This window comes from Amia ocellicauda, chromosome 9 (genome assembly GCF_036373705.1).
Source record: "Amia ocellicauda isolate fAmiCal2 chromosome 9, fAmiCal2.hap1, whole genome shotgun sequence".
Lineage (NCBI taxonomy): Eukaryota > Metazoa > Chordata > Actinopteri > Amiiformes > Amiidae > Amia > Amia ocellicauda.
Genome location: NC_089858.1, coordinates 4,065,350 through 4,082,694, shown reverse-complemented (window position 1 = coordinate 4,082,694; position 17,345 = coordinate 4,065,350). Strand labels below are relative to the sequence as shown.

At 42.5% G+C, this 17,345-nt stretch overlaps 1 protein-coding gene across 4 annotated transcripts in view; it reads left to right on the top strand.

The window, feature by feature from the left end:
* dab2ipb (DAB2 interacting protein b) overlaps positions 1–17,345 on the top strand; it is a 174,496-nt gene that overhangs the window by 118,698 nt on the left and 38,453 nt on the right. For all 4 annotated transcript variants that reach the window (XM_066712743.1, XM_066712742.1, XM_066712745.1 and 1 more), the window contains 2 exons: positions 1,784–1,882; positions 4,315–4,869. In XM_066712743.1, coding sequence (XP_066568840.1) covers positions 1,784–1,882; positions 4,315–4,869 — 654 coding nt within the window. The remainder of the gene's footprint in view (positions 1–1,783; positions 1,883–4,314; positions 4,870–17,345) is intronic.

Here is a 17,345-nt window from a genome sequence, read left to right as displayed (position 1 = left end):
GCTCTCTAACGCTCTGCAAGTTCAGTCCTGTGCGCTGCGTTCGCCGGGACATTAGCATTCCGCACCGAAACTCATCAAAATAAATCTGCCGGATAGCATTTCGACATTCACACCCATTAGAGCTCCCCGATCACAAATCACCCTCCGTCCCTATCAGATTACTTTCTGTGTATTCCATATTTCTCCTGCTAAACAGAAACACACTCGGCTGCTGTGATAGAAGACGTACTGTTATTAGCCGAACACGGTACTCTTACCCCAGCGTTAACGTGTGTCCCCGTTACGCGCTGCCGGGACCAGTCATTATTCTGGTCTGTCGGGTTTTCATTCGCCGACGATTTCCCTGCTGCTCCGGGCGGCGAGTGGTGAGCCGTGCGAGTTTCCCTGTCCTACCACGAGGCAAGCTCCTTCTGAAACAGCATGCGAACGTCGAAGACCTTTGCTGGCTATGGATAAATGCGTCGGCACAATAAGCTCTGAATAGCAGCTGCCTGTTCAGACTCGGCCAGGGCAAGAGGGATAACAACTCTCGAATATTACAAGGTTCTTCAAAAGTGCTCTGAAGCCCTCAGCTAGTAATTAGACATTAATTAGCCATGAGAAGCCATCGGGACTCGTGCAGAGTTATCCTTTGTACTGCGATGAAGCATTTAACGGGTTTGCATTGAACGTGTGTCGATGCATTCCAGAGGCCTAGGAACGGCCTTTGTGGTCGCTGTGTTATCTGAGATGTAAGAGAATTTGAAGAATGGCAGTTGGATAAACAGGCCCGGTCGTTTGACTGCCTCACCCTTGCTGATTAGATATGGATGAATACCTTAATTTGACGCATTTAAAATGGGAGCTGTCTTCATTAGCGCTCCACCAGGCCGGGAGTGATGAGAACATGAGTTTTAGAAAATGAGAACAATGTCAGAGCCCCTCTTTCCTACCCACTGATTGCGCCGAAGCTGCGAGTGCGAAATGCAGCCGGTGACACGGCGCCGTGACAGTCAGGTGTCTGTTGCTTTTATCTCAATTTCAGGTGCACTTTGTAAGTAATGCGCTGTACGTTTTGGAAGAAGAAGTATCATTATAATGAGGCCCAGTGCTCCTCAGCCGCATAGTTAGAAAAGGCTTCTTGTGCCCTCAATACGGATTCACTTTTGCCTGTCTCATTTATATCCTGATGTTATTTGCGGACTATAATAGATGTGGAATTGACAAAATTGGAGGACTGCGTTTTTTTTTCCCTTCTCTCTCTTTCAGCTGGCTTTGATACTGTATGCCTACCCCGAACCGCGTCTTCAAGTACTCTATTTATTGCTTGAGTGAGGACGGCTGTGTCATTTTGAACTTATGGAATTCCTCGCCTCATTTCATTTCTGTGTGGCTTTGCTGGTGGCAACTCAAGAGGAGGACATTTAGAGGGATTTAGAAAGCTATTAAACTAAAGCCAATTGCTGGCTGGATTGAACAGGTACTGCTTGGTGACACAGGCCTCTTTCTGCAGAGATATGCCTGCCAGCCTGGACATCTCTGGCAAGAAACTGTTGCGTGTTTAAGACAGTTTGGAACAAGAGTGACGGACACCTGTTCCCCCAATATTGTGAAAACTCTAAATTTGTCCCCCTCAATCAAAGCCAGGTGTGTGGATGAAATAGTCCCCATTCCCCGCCACTCTTGGACATGTAGCACCGCCCCCCACTGGATGAAATACAGATATTGTTAATTTATAGATACACTGTATATATGTATATAGTTTTTGTGTGTTTGTTTTAATAATTTGTTTCCCTCTGCACAGGTTACAACAACAACCGGAAGCAAGTGTTTTTCCTGTCGCTCTGCCGCAGAGAGAGATAAATGGATGGAAAACCTGAGGAGGGCTGTGCACCCAAACAAAGTAATTGGATACTTCATGGGGTGGGGTGGGGGGTTGGAGACATGTACATTCATACACAATATCAGTGAGGATGTATTTGACTTGCTTCTTTAAAACCACGTGAACACCTAGTTGGTCCAAGCTTCTTTGGCTGCAGTTTCCCATTGTTTTCAAGAGGAGGGTAAGGGCCGGGCAGTTCCTTCTGTTTGCTATTTGATTAAAGTATGTGGTGAGACCAGATCCAGCTTCCTGCTCGGAGATGATAATAAAGCACAGTTTGGTAGCAGAGACCACTCGGCGATCTAACGAGAACCACATGCCGTATACAAACATCGATGTTTGCACGGCATCTCTTCCTGGCTCTGGCTCCGAAAAACGACACCATGTCAGTGTTTGTAAACATAAGCAAGATGCCGTTACCTCTCTCTTCAAATGACATGCATATCTGAGGCATACAGAAGCACAATGGTCTCTCCGCCTGCTGTAGAAAGAATGAGAAGCTGATTGATTGACTGCATTGATATTCCCAGTTTGGTTTCCCTAGGAGGTTTGCAGGTGTACAGATGTATCTAGCAAGAGAGAAACATGTTTTAATTCAAGTGGGACCTTGTCAAGTAAGGATCATAAGGATCGCAGGATCATAAGTGGTCTGTGAATAGCATTAGGAGGCGTTAACTGCAGTTTTTGCACCAAGTTGTTTAGTTGTCATGAGATAATGTCTTTTAAACAAAAGGATTGAGACAGACTTCCACCTTTCATTGGCAGGGTTTTAAGTAGGGAAATAAAAATGACTTTGTACGAGTTTAATGAAGGTCCCCAACCTCTTTAACGGCCACAGTGTGGTTCTGCTCAGTGCTGGACTGTAATATGATCTAGCATTGTATCAAAAACAAAAAGGCAGTTTTTCTCAACCTACTGACTGTGGACCTGAAGGCTTTTACGTGTCCCTATAGGAATCAACAAAGCCAACATGATGGTGACTGACTGTACTGGACCCTCGAGTCCACAAATCATAGTGTTTAATGTTTAATGGGTTAGGTCTACAGTGAATGTTTACTGTGAAGCCCTGTTACTGTTTCTGTACTCAGACTTCTGTCCCAGGATGTTGTTAAACTCATATGTCAGCTCTCTGAAGGTATCTGTAGGTATTTATAACAGTTTCTTGTGCAGAGTCTTTCCATGTTAAAATGATGATCCTCAAAAATATCATGGGAACGTTCACTTTTGTCCACCGTATCTCCACACCACCATCTCCATAACTGTCTGTCGGGTGTTGTGCGGTGAGCAGGGCGACACAGCTCGAGATAGATATGTGTTGGTGCCTGCTCCAGTTTTTGTTCTGTGTTTGCTGGCGGCTGTTTTCGCTCTAGGCACAGCTTGCTCTTTTCCATAGTAAACCGCTGTATGAGCGCAACATTCTCATGTTTCTCTTATTTGATTTTCAAATGAGTCCACTTAATAATAATGTAAAGACAAATAACAATAAGGTAAAGATCTCCGAAAGCCTAAAACCGGGCCTCTGTTAAAAGCAAAATAATACAATTCTAGCCAAGTGTCTCTCTTTCCTTCTCCTTGTTTAACAAATCGCTAATTAAGAGAGAGTTCCATCTTCTGGGTTATTACATTATCCATGGTCTGCTATATATCTCAGTATATTCTGAAACTTTTTTTTTTTTTTCCCTTAAACCACATTAATTGGGTCTTATGAAATAATTAACATTCAATTTCCAGCATAAGTCATTTCTCGAGCTTTATTGCACATTTCCATTTTCCTATCGCTTTAGACTCGGTAGGACGAGCCCGAGCACATCCGTTACCCTGGAAACTGGAGCCATCCTTCTCCGTTACGTCACGCGGCCGGAGAAAGCCTCCACCGCACACTGGGAGTGCAGCGGTGCTATTGTCTGAAGGGAATCTGTTCAGCTCGATTAAAGTACACGACAGATTGAGGGACATTGCTGTGGAGATGTAGCTCAACGAATCGAGAGCTGTGTGCTCCAATCGTTCCAGTCCCAACACCATTGTTGTTTGGTTTGTAAGGGTTGGCCACAGATTAGGGTAAAGATCTTCCTGCCAGTGTGCAGGTAGCCTACATTGAGATGGTCTACGCCAGGGCTGGCTTTAGTGCCAAGATGCAGCTCTACAAGTGCATCAGGGCAGGGTGGGTAGCAGTCGTCTGGGTCAGCAATCTGCACACATCAAATCTTCGGACTGTAGGCAATTCCCACTGAGTTCCCACTGCAAAATATAGTAGTTGGCTTTGTCAGCGGGTGTTTCAGAGGATGTGTTTTGTCTCATCCCTCCTGTAGTGGACAGAGTTGAGTAAGGGACAATCCCAAATTGGGTGATAAAATGAAAATATAATTGAAATCTTTCTTTTAAATATAGAAAGACAAAATCTCTTGCAATGACTGCCTTGTGCGCTGTACAATGAACTGTTTGTCTTCCTGCAGGACAACAGTCGACGGGTGGAGAACATGCTGAAACTATGGATTATAGAAGCCAAGGACTTGCCGGCCAAGAAGAAGTACTTCTGCGAACTGTGCCTGGATGATACGCTTTACGCACGGACTACCTGCAAGCTCAAAACGGACAACGTGTTCTGGGGCGAGCACTTTGAGTTCAACAACCTGCCCGCCGTCAAGAGCATCACAGTGCACTTGTACAAGGAGACGGACAAGAAGAAGAAGAAGGACAAGAACAACTACGTGGGGCTGGTGAACATCCCCATCGTGGCGGTGACCGGGCGGCAGTTTGTGGAGAAGTGGTACCCAGTCAGTACACCCAACCCCAACAAGGGCAAGACCGCCGGCCCCATGATCCGCATCAAGGCCCGGTACCAGAGTATGAACATCCTGCCCATGGAGCTGTACAAGGAGTTTGCCGAGTACACCACCAACAACTACATGGTCCTCTGCTCGGTGCTGGAGCCCGTGCTGAGTGTCAAGAACAAGGAAGAGATGGCCAGTGCGCTGGTGCACATCCTACAGAGCACCGGGAAAGCCAAGGTAGGTCCAGGATTAATGCCAAAGCGGCCGTGTATAACCGGGGATGGGCAACTGTGGGTCTTTAGTTCTTGATTTCTGAAGGCTCTTTTTGTTATTGTTTTTAGTTCAGATCTTCTTATGTCAGAACTCACATCCCCAGCTCTTTCCAGGTCTTCATCAGCAGCCAATCACAATGTGTATTGAGAACCTCTGCTGTCCTAAACTGGAGATTCTCACTGAGACACACAGATATATACTCATGCTTGTTTAGTGTCCATTAATAACTAATGCCGGGGACACACTACACGATTTTAAGCCCGATTTGAGCCCGATTTGGCCCTCACGACAGATCGGCACTGATCGTCATGACAAGCAGTCTGGTCGAGGCACGTCCCCGCTGCCGATGGTCGTGTAGTGTGAGACGGGATGCGATCGCTTGCCCTCCGATCTGATCGTAAGCTTGTCGTAGCCCTTACAATTTTATTAAACATGTTTAATATTTACGACTCGATCGGCACCGATCGTGGAGAGTGACGTGATCAGCAGCCAATGAGAGCCGAGCTGACTGAAGCAGAGAAAAGAAATTGAAGAATAAACATGGCAGGAGAATAAGATTGTCATACGTATTTATTAAAATACTTCAACTACCAATGGTTGTTTCGGGGCAGCTTATTTTAAAATAATATATGCTTTTTGTGTTTGTCCGCACAGACGAACACAAACAACAACAGCGGCTTGTGGTCGTGTTCTTTACGCAGTTTTGCACAGATCTGCAGAAATCCTCTGATCCCATTGGTGGAGCAACGCAGATCTGCGCTACACAAATGTGACCTGTACAAGTGCACGTCCGTGTTTGTTGACCTTTTCTCTGTGGATCACGCGTGTTTCTGCGAGATTTGAGGCTGTGACGCAGATCTCCACGACAAGGATGTCAGATCAGTCATGTAGTGTGTGTTCCCCTGATCGGGTAGTGTGCGCTCCTTCACGACGCAAAAGACAGAAATTAGTTGCAAAATAGTCGTTAAGTGTGAGCTGCCCACTGTTCACAAAATCGGGTCGGATTGTAGAAATCATGTAGTCTGACCCCGGCATAAGTGATCAAGGATCCTATCCAGTCTGTTTTTGAATGTTCCCAAATTGTCTCTTCAGCCACATCGCTGGGGAGTTTGTTCAGATTGTGACGCCTCTCTGTGTGAAGAAGTCTCTCCTGTTTTCTGTCTTGAATGCCTTGAAGCCCAATTTCCATTTGTGTCCCCGGGTGCGTGTGTCCCTGCTGATCTGGAAAAGCTCCTCTGGTTTGATGTGGTCGATGCCTTTCATGATTTTGAAGACTTGAATCAAGTTCCCATGTATTTGGAGTTTTCTTCATCGCCAGTTAAGATGTTGCTTGTCTTCCGTTTAAGTCAAAAGACCTTGTAAAGTTTGTCCAAAGGTGTCAGCAGCTCTGTGTTGAATCCAAGCTTATCATTTTCCTGTACAAAGCGTGCAGTTTAATAAGAGCGAAAAAATGTTTTTTTAACAGTAGTAGCTATTCAAGAGGTTTTGCTCTTCCTGTGTTCCTGTGTTCATACACCACTGTAAAGGCCACAATCACAGATATTTATTGACTGTGTAGTTCTCATTGTTGGAGCATAACTGATATTAAGTATATATGAAATGAAAACACATCAGATTGTTGTGGGTTGTTGCTATTTGTATATCAGGTCTGGATGTTGAGTCACTCAGTCTGTTGTAATTGCAGTTGTGGACTGGGGAGATTTACAAGACAGTATCACAGACAATATAGACATCTCTCTCTTCGTCCAAAAAAGACAAACACGGCCTCCGGTAGTCACCCTGTTTTGTAATCTGCGCTGCTCTCGGTGAACCCAATCAAGGATTTGTGAAACCAGTGGTGCGAGGGAGTCTGCTTACTGACTGAATGTCTCTCAGATCATCTGCTGATTCTCAGCCTCATGCATGTGTTTATGTACGGGGGCCTCGATGGACCAGCCCTGGATCTCTAGTTTCCACTCGCTCCGTAAAAGGACTGAAAAGTTCACTTTCAATATGCAAAGAAGGCTGTCACTGTGCCAGACTGCCTCCCAACGGCAGAGCTGCAGCGGAAATTAATACAGCTCAATGCAGTTACTGTGAAATTACTGAATATTTGTTACTGGTTATTATTGCATTGTAAGTAAAATAGGCAAGCCATCCCGATAGTGGTGCATCACATATTTTATATCCAGATTTATATTGAGATGCAGCACTTGTGTGTGGGATCCTAAGTTGTTAAACCTTTGACTACTGTGCTTTCCTGAGAATCTAGTATAACGTGAAGATATGAGGTTGGGAATCGAGACAATAGATGTTGATTTCAGTGAACAATCACAAAATGTACCCAATAAACGTACTCCTTTGAAGCAGCTGTTCGCCTAAATATCCATATTTCATACTGACCAGCATCCCTACCCCCTCACCCCGCCCCCAGAAAGGAAAAAATGTTTCATGTGCTTGATGCTGAACAAAGCAAATCAGCATCCTGGCTGCCATGGGCCTGTTTCCTAGTTTGGGAATATGCTTGATTTACTCTGACTGCATGTTGTAAACATCTCTGAGACTCTATAAGGTTACGGTCAAGCTTTTATGAGGCCCTCAGCACCGATGTGTTTAGACAAAGGTAATTATCCATACAGGAGGCAGTGTAGCTAACCCAGCGATGAAATTTGGTCGCATTGCAATTGTAAAACATGTCCTGACTTGTTCCTAACTGCCTCTGCAGGCGCCGTGTCGAGGCCTCTGTGCACTAGAAGACATTTCTCCTGGCTGAACTGCAGGAATCAGTGTGTATTATTTGCAGTCAATTGAATGCAATCTATCAGTACATAATGATATTAAAATCTAGCATACAATCTGAATAAGTGCAGATGAAAAAAGGACAGTATATATAACTTGCATTTTTTTCATTTTCATTTAATGTTAATCTCACTGTTGTTTTGGAATCGCATATATCATCTTTGCATTTTGTCCCTGACTTTTTTTAAATATATATATATACACCGATCAGCCATAACATTATGACCACTGACAGGTGAAGTGAATAACACTGATAATCTCGTTATCATGGCACCTGTCAGTGGGTGGGATATATTAGGCAGCAAGTGAACATTTTGTCCTCAAAGTTGATGTGTTAGAAGCAGGAAAAATGGGCAGCGTAAGGATCTGAGCGACTTTGACAAGGGCCAAATTGTGATGGCTAGACGACTGGGTCAGAGCATCTCCAAAACTGCAGCTCTTGTGGGGTGTTCCCAGTCTGCAGGGGTCAGTACCTATCAAAAGTGGTCCAAGGAAGGAAAAGCGGTGAACCGGCGACAGGGTCATGGGCGGCCAAGGCTCATTGATGCACGTGGGGAGCGAAGGCTGGCCCGTGTGGTCCGATCCAACAGATGAGCTACTGTAGCTCAAATTGCTGAAAAAGTTCATGCTGGTTCTGATAGAAAGGTGTCAGAACACACAGTGCATCGCAGTTGGTTGCGTATGGGGCTGCGTAGCCGCAGACCAGTCAGGGTGCCCATGCTGACCCCTGTCCACTGCCGAAAGCGCCTACAATGGGCACGTGAGCATCAGAACTGGACCACGGAGCAATGGAAGAAGGTGGCCTGTTCTGATGAATCACGAGTTCAAGGTGTTGACTTGGCCTCCAAATTCCCCAGATCTCAATCCAATCGAGCATCTGTGGGATGTGCTGGACAAACAAGTCCGATCCATGAAGGCCCCACCTTGCAACTTACAGGACTTAAAGGATCTGCTGCTAACGTCTTGGTGCCAGATACCACAGCACACCTTCAGAGGTCTAGTGGAGTCCATGCCTCGATGGGTCAGGGCTGTTTTGGCAGCAAAAGGGGGACCTACACAATATTAGGCAGGTGGTCATAATGATTGGTGTATACTTCTTTATTGAATTACTTTTCAGATATAATACAACATTAATCCATTATAAGACTACAATGTTTTTACTGTGCAAAAATACCAAAACAAACCATTGTATACATGATAAATTGAAAAGCTCCCATTGTAGAGCAATACCTACTTTTTAATATAATTTCATACTGATACATTGCAAATAAGTTTCTTTTATAACCTCCACTTTCCAAACATCAAGGTCTCTCTTTCCATCATTCGAATAATTGTTTCCATCATTTGTTGTCGTGAACTGTTATAGTGTTCACTATTTATTCACCTACTGCCAAGGACTAAACTTATATATATTCAGGATCGCATTTCTGTTTGTGTTTGATTGATATTCGTTCAGCTACCAGGACTGAAAAGTGTCCAGGAGGCAAAGCAAGCTGTAATCTCTCGAATTGTTAATATATAGAAACTAATTAACATCATTGTAAATAACAATTAAAGAGATCAGCCCATGCAGTAATGACGGTGGGTCACGTCCCTTCATTGAAAAGTCAGTCAGGTCCTGGTTTTGGAAGTGGATCGGACTAAATTGTGTGCAAATCCAGGCCCGAGAAAACTGCTGTTTTCGTTGTTACTAAGTAGCTGTCAGCTAAAACTGGATATAACTGAGAAATCTGCAAATTAGATTCATTAATGAGACATATGCTCAGTAAACATCACATAACATATTAATTTCTACCGCAGATAATCAGATTTTTGAGTTTAGCTGTGTTTAATTTGCAGCTGGCAAATCTTAAGACCTGTTTGATATTTGTCGACACAAATGTGTTTTAGCTCAACAAATATTAAGCTTGGCTAATACTAATCAGCCTATATGGAGGAAAATACAACACAAAGAACGAATTGAGCTTCCACCCACATTTGAAAAGATCTATTTCTCCGTGTGCAGATATATTGCTTTTTCTCTTTTTATTGATGAAGGACTGCATCTTATGTTCAGCTGTTTTGACAGAAATAAAACTCGTAGACGTAAGACACAGCACGACCTTCGGAAAGAATTTCATCACCCCAGCTGTGATACCTTCATAGTTGAAATGGGGTGGGAAAGGAAATACTCAAAAGTATTCAATGTTCTCAAAATATGAAAGTAAGACAAATAAGAGAGAAAGAAAAAGAATGGAACATAAAGTCTCCCAGAAACCTTTCTCTAAGTCGAGTTCAGAGAAGTCCGCGGGTAAAATCCTTTTATAATCCCCCTCTATAATCGAATATTATCTAGCCTCCCAATTGCAACATCCAACTTTTGATCAAGTTTTCTTCGCAGCATCCTGACACTGCGTGTGTGCAGGTCTTCACATGACAGCCCTGTTCGACTCAAAGGAACAGGTTTGTGTTTGTTAATTAGATCCCATTAATTAGCCCTACCGTCTTCCTGGAGCAAATTTACAATTACGCTGGCTCCTCGGTGCTGTGCTGTAAAACTTTAATGCCAGTGGTATTTTAATGTCCGCGAGTTCATTTTTCATTACTGCAGCACATGTGCCGGGTCAGGGCTGGCTGTCTCCCATTATAGCGCTCCGTGTTTTCATATCTGCGCCTCGTAATGCACTTTGTAATGAATTGGCCACTAATTCCTTCTGCTGATGAAGATTTTTTCAACCCCTTCTGCGGGGGTTTAATTAAGGTCGGACAAAGTGGCTGAATAAATCAGATCACGGTGTTATTGATCTTTGAGAGTTTGGTTTTATAGAATTCGTCATTAAGCTTTGGCGGAGATTCAGCTGGGTTTTTTCCCCCCATAATAGTTATTACACGTCTCGGACAAGCACAGAGACGGGCAGTAAGCCTGTTACTATACGATATAATAGGTTGTGTAGGGATACACAAATATACGCTGGTGCAAACTACTGATAAGCCAGTGTGGCTAGATTATTACAGGTCGATTTATATTGTTATGCCATTGGGTGAAAGTAAGGTTATTGATATTGAAGGCTTCCTAACGCTACAGGCAGGTGATCTGACTAAGCTGCTTCTGCCAACTAATTCACATGAGTTGGATTCGGAGGCATTAGAACATAAGAACATAAGAAAGTGTCCAATCAAGAGGAGGCCATTCGCCCCATCGTGCTCGTTTGGTGTCCATTAATAACTAAGTGATCGAGGATCCTATCCAGTCTGTTTTGAATTTTCCCAAATTGTCTCTTCAGCCACATCGCTGGGGAGTTTGTTCAGATTGTGACGCCTCTCTGTGTGAAGAAGTGTCTCCTGTTTTCTGTCTTGAATGCCTTGAAGCCCAATTTGCATTTGTACCGTATATGAGTGGAAAGAGACCTCAAATGTGAGGAGACTCTTCCTGAACACAAACACACACACAGATTCCAGCACCTTCAAATGCCATAAACTCATGATCTCATTGCGACATTTTTAGTAGACGTGTTTGTTTCGTTTTTTCCATAATCAAATGTGTATTTCCATCTGCTATTTGCATTCACTGTAGCTGTTAAACATACTATGGGCAGAGTTTGTGATGCAAATCCTAACTGCTTCAGTCCAAGTTATTGCAAAACAACCGGTCCGCCCTGCACTCCAGTCCGCTGTTGCATCTGAATAGTCAAATTGGCTGCTGATGATTGGTGTTCATAGCCGATCTCATAGTTTTGAGTTGGATTCTCCTCTGTCAGGACAAGGTGACAATATGACTCCATAATAACGGAGACCCTGAGCCAGGACATAAGAATATAAGAACATAAGAAAGTTTACACACGAGAGGAGGCCATTCGACCCATCGTGCTCGTTTAGTGTCTGTTAATAACTAAGTGACAGTATTTAAAGTCATCCTTAAATGGGTAGAAATTAACATGTGAATGAAGCATCACACCTTTACCCAGGTGAATGTTGGTACTTGCCATGTATTATTAATTAATGGACGATAACTGATGATTGTAGGGTAGAGTAAATGCACGTGACCTGCTTCCTTAGGCTGCACTTCAATCCTCCCACAGCAAGGTGGTCATGAAGTCTGCTTAATGAAACCACTGATTGATTAATAACCTCCCCATTCCTTTAATCATCTCAATTAGTCATTCTATTAAGGCAAATTGGCGTGTTGATTAAGCGGCAGCAGCGTCGGAAATGTATTTAGTCATGCATCCCTTTATTAATAATACGTCTTGTTCAATATTTCTTAGGATGTGTAAAGTGAAATGTTTACTAGTAGAAACACATCATTTGTCAGCAGAAGAGTAAGAAAAACAGTTTAGCCTGCTGAAACCATACCATCAGTGCTGTGAGATGTTATATGTTACAAAGATGCAAAGGTAATAATGGCAGGTCCTTCACAAGCAGCACATTAAGTGTCACTTAGTTTCATAAGAGAAAATATTCTGTGCATTAAATGTAGCTGTTCAATCTAAGTTGACCATCTTTCATAGATTGACGTTGTTCTATAAAAACTTGGCCATTAGAAGAAACGCTCCTTTCAGCATCGACAGAACTGGTAAAAACTGACTAATATCTTTTAGCCTTTTGGGTTAAGTTGGGACATATTTCTTCTGCTTCAATTTAAAACCCATTCAAAAAATTCTATAGCCATTTTTTTTACTGTGTGGTTGGCGTTTATCCATTTCTGATTGACAGCCAATATCACATCCTGGAGTGGAATATAATGGAAGGTCTTACAGATCCAAACTACACGCTTATTGTGGGTCGAATCTCCTTACTGCCATGAGAAAGTTATGATCTGAATAAAACATGGTTTCATTTGTCTGTTTTTCAGACATTTTTACTGTTTTACTGTTCATTGCGGTGTCTGTGCTGTGTACCTCTTGTGCCATTGTTCGGTATGCATTATTCATTCTGCAACTTTATTATGTGTTGGACGAACCACTGAATCGGACCCATCCATCCCTTACAATGGCAGGATATTCAGCACCCAAATACTACGTGCCCCGATTGTGACACGTGGCGGTCTTGTTGGTTAGGTGGTCTATGCAATGTCAGAGACAAACCCAGTCACATTATTAAAATTCAGATTTGGATAAGTAAGAGATAACAGAGTTTCATTTATATGCATTTTAATCATCATTAATCATCATTTGAAATGTTTGCTTACCAAAGTTTAAAATACAGGCGACACTTGAAATGCAGTACCTTAAATAATTGGTTTCAGTGAAATACTAAGATTTATTTTGTGGTAATGGAGAGAGAGAGAGAGAGAGAAACTATTTATAACCAGGCTTCTGTTGATGTTCCTGTATTATTTTGATATGTTTCCAGTATATGCAATCCTGGCTGAGACGTACAAATATGTGATCAGACAGCTAGTCATTCATAACTGTACGCAGCGAAGTAAAAATAGTTTTCACAGCGCTTCAATTGTGATTAATACTCACAGTGAAATCTCCGGCTGGAAATTATAATTTCATTGTCTTCTGACAGGTCCACTGCTATATCCGGTTTTAATCAGAATGCAGGAATGGATAATTAATTAAAATACAGTCGCAAGTTTGTTCACTTGATTCATGTTAAATATTCAGCACACTAATTTCCGCTTTAATCGCCATATGTAGTCATTTACCAAACCCGTATCCTGGTGCTTTCATTGTGTTTCAAGATCTAGACTTAGAGATGATGTCAGTACGACCGCCAAGAAACAGAGAAAAAAAACTGTCAAAGCTAGACCCTCCTTCTCCCAAACCCGTCCCCAGAAGTTTGCAGATGCTGATGTGGAAAAAGTCATAAGGTTTGAATCCCCTCTCGCTTGAATAAGTTCTGTACCGTGTTTAACAAGAATGTGAGCTCGTGTTCAGGGAGAGATCCATTTCAAAGGTGGCTTCTTGCCGTCATTACTTTGTTCTCATGAGGCATGTTTTGATCTTCTTTATCCAAAGGTATGTGTCACACTTAGCTGTTATATTTTCGAAAACATAACCCCTGAGGTCATGTTTTCGGGACACACCCACAGGCCTACCGTAATTCCACTGAGTTTTGTGTCTGCGTCTCTTTTCAGATAACAAAGGCCCTCGCGACTTGTTCTTGTCTTTACTGACAGATGTGAAGGTCCTTTCTTGCAGGTGCTTAACAAGTGTGCACTGTAGCCTAATGACCTCCAGGCAGAGGTCAGAGAGGCAACCATAGCAAAGCTCGTTAAGTCAGTGTTTGCGTCGTTAGCAGTTCAAGGGGATTTTATTACAGCTGATAATTAGGAAGTTATTAGCATGAACTGTTGTGCCTACCGCTGTGTTTCAAAGTAACAAAATAATAATACAAATCCAAACTGGCAGCTTGTAACAAAAGAACAATTTGAAACTGATTTGAAAAACAGGGGGAGATTTGCTGTGCTTTATGGGCACAAAGAAAAATAAAAAGAAAATTTTTCCTCCCGAGACATTTCTTGAATGAGATGTTAGCCTTCTGGAAACAACAGGAACATTTATATTCATAAACTGTAGCTGCAGGCATGAGGTTGCTTTATTGATGTTCCAGTAGGTAAGCTAATGTATATTTTAGTGGCTATTTACTCTGCTGGGGGTCGGACAATATGGAATTAGTCTTCCGTGGATCTGAGCAGTGTCGGTATTTCATTCTACCAAGTACAAATACAATTAAATGAGGATGAAATATTGGATTTTTTATCCTTCCATATTACTTTTCCTTCCTCTCAAAAAACTGTCTTTCCCTCCTGTATCTGAAAAGCAGTAGAATGGGATTAATTTTAAGGGGAGGGATTGTAAGCAAGCACAGAAGCAGTTTGTTACTTGAGATCACGCATGAAAAAAAAAAAAACTTGATGTATAATGTCTGTATAAATCAACTGAATTGGCCACAAGGAATAATTGTGCTTACACTGTAGTTTGAGTGCTTGAGTATATTTCGGGCAGCGTCATAATGGATGTTCTTCAGATACAGCTGATGTGCCCTAGATGTGCCATAACATTGATGTATCATCCAACTAAGTAGACCCACAATGAAATGTATATCGCGAGAGATATCAGGTCAATACACGATTTAATGCTGCTGCTATCAATTGAGCTCCAGCAATGAAAACGACGATACAGCATCGATTGGATTTAATTTAGCAGTGATGGCTCACGTGAGATGCTTCTCAAGCCACTAAATTCCTGACCGTTTTTTTTCCTTCACTCACAGAAAGAAAAATACTATGTTCCTTCGATTTAAGACTCTTTCCTTTGTACTAATTGTTCAAATGTGATAAGTGCAAATACAAATAAAGAAAGACCAAACACTCCATAAGTAGATTTGGACTAATGAATCCCTGCCTAGTAGATTATAGTCATGAAATCGATCTCTTTACTCTTAATCTTATAAAGAAGCTTTACATACCTAATTAACTTCAAACCTCAGATAAGCTTTCCGGGTTTGTTTTTAACCAATCTAACTGCTATATGATTATATATTATTTGTCAACATAGCAGCCATATATTGGTTAATTATGCAAATAGCTTCTTTATTGTGGCTTAAAAGGAAACTCGTTGATCTTACAGCAGGTTAAATATTAAGCCAGTATCAGAACTGGTTTTCATCCCTCAAGTCTTTAACTGGTAGTAAATGTCATTCCTTAGAAAATTCAAAGGAATTCGCCTTGCATCTGGTCTGTTGAAATGAAGGCGGGTAAGTTAAGACATCTTTTCTCAGTGTTTGCAACCTACAGGTTTTCTCACGCTTCAGCGCGATTTCAGGTTTGGTCATGTACCTATTTATAAAGCACCTCAAATCACATTAAAGAGGATATTCATTCAAACCTGAAGAAAAATACTTAATTGTCATATGCCAGAGTCCAGCGCTATGTGAAGACACAGCCTTTCTGCTCTAACCGGCCCCACGCGACAACCTGGCTCTAGAAACATTTAGCAACTGAGGCCCGGGAGTTGATGCCTCACAGCTGGAGATCAAACACAGATGGTAGAGGCAACTTCCTAAGCAGAAGATGTTAATAGACAAGCCTTCTTTCGCAGGAAGAAATAAAATATCACATAATTCCAACCCCTGCCGTGTCTGTAAAACACGCCGCTTCGGAAGGGTTTGATCACTTCAAATGAGACGCCCTGGCAGGGACGCTGTGAAGTGAGATTTCTTTAGTGGCGCTGTTTCTCCATGTTGAAAAGAAGACAAAACTAAAAACTAAATCCAGGAGGAGAGATCGGTAATGCTCCTTAAAAGTCAGGGCGATGGCATCAGAAGACTTCGCAACGCGGGTCTCATAGTAAGCTGTTCTTTTTTTGTTGTTGTCGGGTTTTTCTTGTTTTGAACACGATTGCTGGGTCCTATTAGCTCACTCGGGCAGAACAGCAGCACTTCCACTTGGCTGTGCTGGATTCGTAATCGCTTTCCGTCGTCTCCAAAGCAGGGCTGGGTTTAATCCGAAAGCTTTGCCTGTAGGCTAATGTGCCAAAGATATTGATTGTGCAGATCGGTTGTATAACAGCCCCCCCCCCACCGCTTCATCTCATCTATGCACTCGCACATTGTCTAACATGGTTTCAAGGTAGCGCAAAAATCAAGGGAGTAATCAATGCTTTTTCTCCTGTGTTTATTTGCTGGAGGGATTCATACATTTTAATGCACTCATTCCATATGCTGTTGCCTCAAAGATTAAGATAAGGTCAGATATATGCCTGATTCAGAACAGAAGCTGTAGGACTGTTCTCATATTAATTAATATCATGTGTTCCCCTTAGTTAAGATCGTAGTCTCAAAGGTCAGTGCATGAGTAAATAAATACATATCTATACACTCACCTAAAGGATTATTAGGAACACCATACTAATACTGTGTTTGACCCCCTTTCGCCTTCAGAACTGCCTTACTTCTACGTGGCATTGATTCAACAAGGTGCTGAAAGCATTCTTTAGAAATGTTGGCCCATATTGATAGGATACCATCTTGCAGTTGATGGAGATTTGTGGGATGCACATCCAGGGCACGAAGCTCCCATTCCACCACATCCCAAAGATGCTCTATTGGGTTGAGATCTGGTGACTGTGGGGGCCAGTTTAGTACAGTAAACTCATTGTCATGTTCAAGAAACCAATTTGAAATGATTCGACCTTTGTGACATGGTGCATTATCCTGCTGGAAGTAGCCATCAGAGGATGGGTACATGGTGGTCATAAAGGGATGGACATGGTCAGAAACAATGCTCAGGTAGGCCGTGGCATTTAAATGATGCCCAATTGGCACTAAGGGGCCTAAAGTGTGCCAAGAAAACATCCCCCACACCATTACACCATCACCACCAGCCTGCACAGTGGTAACAAGGCATGATGGATCCATGTTCTCATTCTGTTTACAACAAATCCTGACTCTACTATCTGAATGTCTCAACAGAAATCGAGACTCATCAGACCAGGCAACATTTTTCCAGTCTTTAACTGTGCAATTTTGGTGAGCTTGTGCAAATTGTAGCCTCTTTTTCCTATTTGTAGTGGAGATGAGTGGTACCCGGTGGGGTCTTCTGCTGTTGTAGCCCATCCGCCTCAAGGTTGTACGTGTTGTGGCTTCACAAATGCTTTGCTGCATACCTCGGTTGTAACGAGTGGTTATTTCAGTCAAAGTTGCTCTTCTATCAGCTTGAATCAGTCGGCCCA